At 33.0% G+C, this 6,430-nt stretch overlaps 1 protein-coding gene and 1 long non-coding RNA gene across 2 annotated transcripts; one reads left to right on the plus strand and one right to left on the minus strand.

The window, feature by feature from the left end:
- Positions 3,246-4,083, minus strand: LOC109824836. Its single transcript, XR_002242799.1, has 2 exons — positions 4,045-4,083; positions 3,246-3,700 (listed from the first exon to the last, which is right to left on the minus strand). It is a non-coding gene; the product is annotated as an uncharacterized LOC109824836 (long non-coding RNA).
- On the plus strand, positions 4,296-6,227 carry LOC109824810. Its single transcript, XM_020391464.1, has 2 exons — positions 4,296-5,707; positions 5,823-6,227. Exons 1-2 carry the CDS (start codon positions 5,145-5,147, stop codon positions 5,842-5,844), a joined length of 585 nt encoding a protein of 194 aa, XP_020247053.1. The 5' UTR covers positions 4,296-5,144; the 3' UTR covers positions 5,845-6,227.

The following is a 6,430-nucleotide window of genomic DNA, read 5'->3' on the forward strand; positions in this document are numbered from 1 at the left end:
TCTGGGCTGCTGTGAGGACGCGGGCTCTTGCTGCTCTCTGTTCTAGCCATTGCTTGGCTGATTCTGCCGCGAGATGGATTTCTTGCTGATCTGGCAACGCCATCTCGTCTCCCTCTCCTTTTTTGTTGGCGTGCCTCGGAGAAGACGGATGATGGTCCGTTGATGCCCAAATTAAGGAGAATTTTTTTAAAAGATTATTTTAAAAAAGAAGAAATTTTCTAAATAAACCTATTCATATTTTTTTTCTAAAAATAGGCCCCTTGAGTTTTATTTACAAAAATAGACTCTTTTCATCTTAATCCGGTTCCTAAATAGTCGGGGTTGCCAACCGCGACTATTTAGGAGGTTGTAAACCCCCAATTATAACCCTAAACCCTAACATTCTATGCACTAAATAGTCGGGGTTGGCAACCCCGACTATTTAAAAACCGGATTAAGACAAAATGGGTTGGTTTTTGTAAAAAAAACTCAAGGGGTCTATTTTAAAAAAAAAATTATGAATGAGTTTGTTTAGAAAATTTCTTCTTTTAAAAAAATATTTAAGAGAAACGACATTTCTACAAAACAATTAGCAAAATCAACATCTTTTTTGCCAGCTCATCAATGCGGACCAAAATGTGATTGGTTTTACAAAATTTAGTATTGAAAAAACATGAGATTACAAGTCATATGTGTTTGGCATTTGCTAATCACCTCGTAGACACAAACCTTAAACTCAATCATTCCTCCCCCTTCCTCCTCCTTAGTTCATCTCCAACGCAGCGGTAAAATGCTGCAAACAGTGCATTTGCCGCTGCGTTTCTTCTCCAATCGAGCCGTATTTCTTGCGACATTTTAGCGAATTTGAACAGTCCGTTCGATGCCCAAATTAAGGAGAAATTTTTTTTAAAGATTATTTTTAAAAAAAAATTAGGAAAAACAACATTTTTACTAAACAATTAGCAAAATTAATTTTTTTACAGCTCATCAATGCGGACCAAAATGCGTTCGATTTTACAAAATTTAGTATTAAAAATACATGAGGAGATTACTAATCACGTGTGTTTAGCATTCGTTAATCACCTCCTAAACACAACCTTAAAAATACACGAGACTAGGTAGTGTGATTAGGGGTGTCCATCCGGGCCGGACCGGGCTGGGCCGGCCTAGAAAACCGGGCTCGGGCAAAATCGGAGCCTGAGGCTGGGCCCGGGCCGACCCAAATTTTTTTCATTTTTTTCTCTTATCTCTTTTTTTTTGCTAAAAATTAGTATATGCTAAAAATTGTTAAAAATTAGTTTAACCTTATTATATTTATATAATTATGTATTAGTATATACTACAAATTATTATGTAACAATGTATTATATACACATATATTAATATGTAAATATATTATATATATTTATAAGTTATAATATGAGAGAGAGAGAGAATCACATAAATGTATATTACATATTTATAAATATGTATTATGTAGTTATGTATGTATTTGTTACATACTTACATTATGCTTATTTAAGTATAATTATACAATTTACTTATATGATATAATTTATATATACTAGATGCTTATATATTATTATTCTTATGTAGTTATGTATGTATTTGTTACATATTTACATTATGCTTATTTAAGTACAATTATACAATTTACTTATATGATATACTTTTATATATACTAGATGCTTATATATTATTATACTTATGCAATTATACAATATACTTATATAACTGTAATTCTATAATATACACATATGACATATAAGTATACTTATAACTACATTATATATATATATATATATATATATATATATATATATATATATATATATTATATATATAATATATATATATATATATATATATATATATATATATATATATATATATATATATATATATATTTATATTCTTATTACATTAGTATCTGTATCTATACGATTATACCGTCCTAAGAGTATATATATATATATATATATATATATATATATATATATATATATATATATATATATAATATATATATATATATATATATATACACTTATAAGTTATAACATGAGAGGGAGAAAATCACATAAATGTATATTACATATTTAGAAATATGTACTATGCTAAGAGTATTATAATATATATATATATTATATATATATATATATATATATAGAGAGAGAGAGGAGAAGAGAGAGAGAGAGAAAATGGAGAAACTTGGTACCAATTTGCTCCAAACAACTTGGTAATGATGTGGCATAATCTTGTCCCTACATCTACATTGGAGTTTGTGAAGGTAGTTGAGGCCTCTATTTTTGAGGTGTGATGTAGGGGCAAGATTATGTCACATCATACCAAGTTGCTTTAAGCAACTTGGTACCAAGGTATACATAGGTTCTCCATTTTTCTCATATATATATATATATATATATATATATATATATATTATATATATATATATATATATATATATATATATATATATATATATATTATACATGTATAGACTTATAAAAAATATATATATATAATATTAAAAAAATAAAAAAAACTATTCCGGGTCGGGCCGGGCGCCGTCGAGGCGGCCCGGCCGGGGCCAGAACCCGATTTTGGCGCGGCCCAAGCTCATGCCAGAACCGAGTTTGACCCGAGTTTCCGGGTCAACCCGGGCCGGGCCGGCGGGCTGAATGGACAGGCCTAAGTGCGGTCATAGAAAAGGTAAAAGAAAAGAAAGCCAAAAGAGAGAGCTAGATAGCTAGCTGCTGGTTTCTCATTTCATCCCCTTCTTCTCCCAAAACATAACTGTTCTCTCTCGTGGAATCGAAATGAATAAGGGCATCCATCATCAGCTGAGATCTATCTGGTCTCTTCCAAAACATAAATGTTGGAATTAATTAAAAGTTTGAGTTCTTATATGCAAATATGATTTGTTGAGGGGTACATTTGCATAATGTTTATTCCTTATCCTCATATGAAACACTTCCTCTTATGTAACACTTTACCCTTCTCCGCTCTTTCCTTCTCCGCTCTTTCCTCTTTTCTTCCGAGCGAAAATCTCTCCCTACAATAACATCGGCGTCTTCTCCGCGACAGCGGAAATCTCTCCCGGGGTAACGTCAGCGTCTTCTCCGGCCTTATCAACTACAACGGAAAATTCTCAATGGCTATTAAAAGGGGATCTCAGACAACTATGAAGAACAAGAAAGAAAAGAAAAACAATGAGCAATTCTCAATCTCTCTCTCACAATTCTCTATAATATTTCGATTTCTGATTTTAATTTTGGGCAAACATCCATTGAGCAAGAGATCAAAGTTTCGCAGTAAACTTTGGTGTCGGCTTTCTCGGGGGGTTCTTACCGCTAGACGTAGTTGCATCAAATCGTCTCTGCGAAGGCGGCGACTATTGTTCTAGGGCAGTGATCACACGATTACCCCTTCTCAGGCCTGCGTTTTCTAACCCTCTTTCTAATTCTTTTGATTATTTGCAGTGTGTTTTCTAACAATCTAGAACAATAGTCACATTATATTCATTCTGTTTCAAATAATAAATCTAAAATTTTGTGTTCTATCATCCTTTTTGCCTAATTTCTGATTTTCTAATCTCTAATTCTAACTGTTGCATTTCTGTAATTTACTCTCATCAATTTTGCTCGCTGTCTAATATTATTTATTCTTTGTTTTTAAGCATCAGATGCTAAATAATATGTTGCTTTGCCTATTGTTAAACCTCTGCGAAGGCGGCGACTATTGTTCTAGGGCAGTGATCACACGATTACCCCTTCTCAGGCCTGCGTTTTCTAACCCTCTTTCTAATTCTTTTGATTATTTGCAGTGTGTTTTCTAACAATCTAGAACAATAGTCACATTATATTCATTCTGTTTCAAATAATAAATCTAAAATTTTGTGTTCTATCATCCTTTTTGCCTAATTTCTGATTTTCTAATCTCTAATTCTAACTGTTGCATTTCTGTAATTTACTCTCATCAATTTTGCTCGCTGTCTAATATTATTTATTCTTTGTTTTTAAGCATCAGATGCTAAATAATATGTTGCTTTGCCTATTGTTAAACGAATGACAGAATAAGGTTTATAAAAGCATCAAATGTTTAAAAGGTTCTTGCTTTATCTATTTGAACATTGTTAAAATATCCTGCTACTTTTTTTTCCTAGTCCAACTTGGAACAGAGTTGCACGAAGGCCCTGAACATTGTTAAAATATCCTGCTACTTTTTTTTCCTAGTCCAACTTGGAACAGAGTTGCACGAAGGCCCATTTGCAAGGCCCATTTAAGCATAATATTTTTTTCCTAGTCCAACTTGGAACAGAGTTGCACGAAGGCCCATTTGCAAGGCCCATTTAAGCATAATATCTTCATGTCTATGTCTCTAAACTAAATTGTTACTAGCATTACATTTTTATTTGGTTTGTGAAACATAAGCAGTTATACCATTGTGCATATTAACTGTGCATTATATTAAGTTTTGAGTTACTGCAAAGTTGCTTGTCCTTTGGAAAACGTATTATTTGCTTTTAATAATCTATATTCATTTGATATTGTATTACAAAGTAATTTTGTAGTTCTCTATATTTTCAATATATTCAGTTTGCATATAGCTTCATATATATCCATTTTGATAGCATATCATTGTGAGCTTTAAGTTTTCTTCATTTTGTGAACCATTGTCATATAGTTCTAAGTCTATATCTCACAAACAAGTTCTTTTCTCAAATCCTTTGAATCATCAAGACTAGCAATTTTTATATTTAGATTTTATGGCTAATACCGATCTATCTAAGTCAGCCAAGCCTGAGAAGTTCACCGGTTTGAACTACAAACGGTGGGATAATCAGATGAAATATTAGCTTACAACTTCAGGACTTATTTCTGCTATTGACTCGGGATTTTTCCTTATCAACACCTACACCCTCTTCATCATCACAAGCTGAACCTACCTCCACACCTACCACAATATCCGGAATTTCTAAATCTTCTGAGGAAATAAACTTTCATTGTTACAACCGAATCCTTAGTGCTCTTTCAGACAAATTGTATGACATTTATTATGAGTATAAAGATGCAAAAGATTTGTGGGTAGCACTAGAGTCTGAATATGGTTTAGATGATGCTGGTATAGAATGTTTTTCCTCCTCCTCCTTTAATAAGTTTGTTATGATAGACAGTAAACCTATCAATGATCAACTCCATGAGTTTCAAGACTACATCCGATACCTTCAGTTGAAAGGAAATACTTTCTCTAAAGAATATAAGGTATCTAGTCTTATTGATAAACTTCCTCCTTCTTGGTCAGACTTTGCTAAAGATCTCTGTCATCTACAGGGTGACTTGACTCTTGTACAAGCCCTCAAAGGTATTAGGATAGAGGATCAACATAGGCAAAACTCCAAACCAAAAAATGAAATGAAAGCAAAAGTAAACCTAGTGGAAGAAAAGTCTAATAACTTTAGAAACCCAAATCACAAACCCAAGGGCAATAATTTCAAGAAGAAGAATCATTCTCATCATCCTAACCAACATTCCAATCTCTCTAGAAACCACAAACCTTTTAGCCAAAAGTCTGAGACTAAATTTTGCTATGTCTGTGGGAGAACTAATCATCTTTCGACTCAATGCTACTACCGAAAGAAAGCTCCTATCAAGACTCTTGTAGGTGGAAAGGGTGAAGAAGCAAGTCATAGGGTCAACATGGTAGAATATAACTCAGACTCCTTTAGGTTAGCTTCCTCTTCTTATGTAGTAAATTGTACCACTTTTTCTGATGACTGGTGGTTGGATTCTGGAGCAAATATTCACATTTCTTCTAATCGATCTTGGTTTTCAACTTATCAGGAATCAAGTGGAGGGAGTGTAATTCTAGAAGATGACTCGACTAGACAAGTAATGGGAAGTGGACGTGTGGACCTAAAAATGACTTCCGGAAAGATTTTGACTCTCCACAATATCGTACATGTACCATTACTTAGAAGAAATCTGATTAGCGAATCTGTTTTATTGAAAGTTGGATTTAGAATTGTTAAAGAGTCAAATAAGTTTGTAATTACCAAGAATGATATATTCATTGGTAAAGGTTTTGTTTGTGATGGTCTTTTTAAGTTAAATGTAATAAGATCTTCTGATAATAAAAGTTCTTCTTCCATAATCTTAAATGTTGAATCTTGTGACAAATGGCATGGAAGGTTAGGACACATAAACTATGGAACCATTAGAAAAATGGCATCCATGAACTTGATACCCAAAACCAGGATAGTGTTGGCATTCTTGTTTTGATGATGTTTAACAAACAATTTACCACTAATGTTGTTTGTCTAGTATTTGTGTTTTCTTATTTATTATAGACAAACAACGTAGTTGGAGGATGGATGGATTGCGCCATAACGATCATATCCAATGGAGGTTGGCGGAATTGTGGAGTGATCCGCAAGTGTACCAAGTCAAGC

The sequence above is a fragment of the Asparagus officinalis genome, chromosome 1, assembly GCF_001876935.1.
Source record: "Asparagus officinalis chromosome 1, Aspof.V1, whole genome shotgun sequence".
NCBI lineage: Eukaryota > Viridiplantae > Streptophyta > Magnoliopsida > Asparagales > Asparagaceae > Asparagus > Asparagus officinalis.

Excerpts from the sequence above, each read along its gene's own strand:
- LOC109824810 (XM_020391464.1), top strand. The coding sequence starts at position 5,145 with ATGATAGACAGTAAACCTATCAATGATCAACTCCATGAGTTTCAAGAC. Across the intron at positions 5,708-5,822 it reads TATAACTCAGACTCCTTTAG|GAATCAAGTGGAGGGAGTGT; the intron begins GTTAGCTTCCTC and ends TCAACTTATCAG.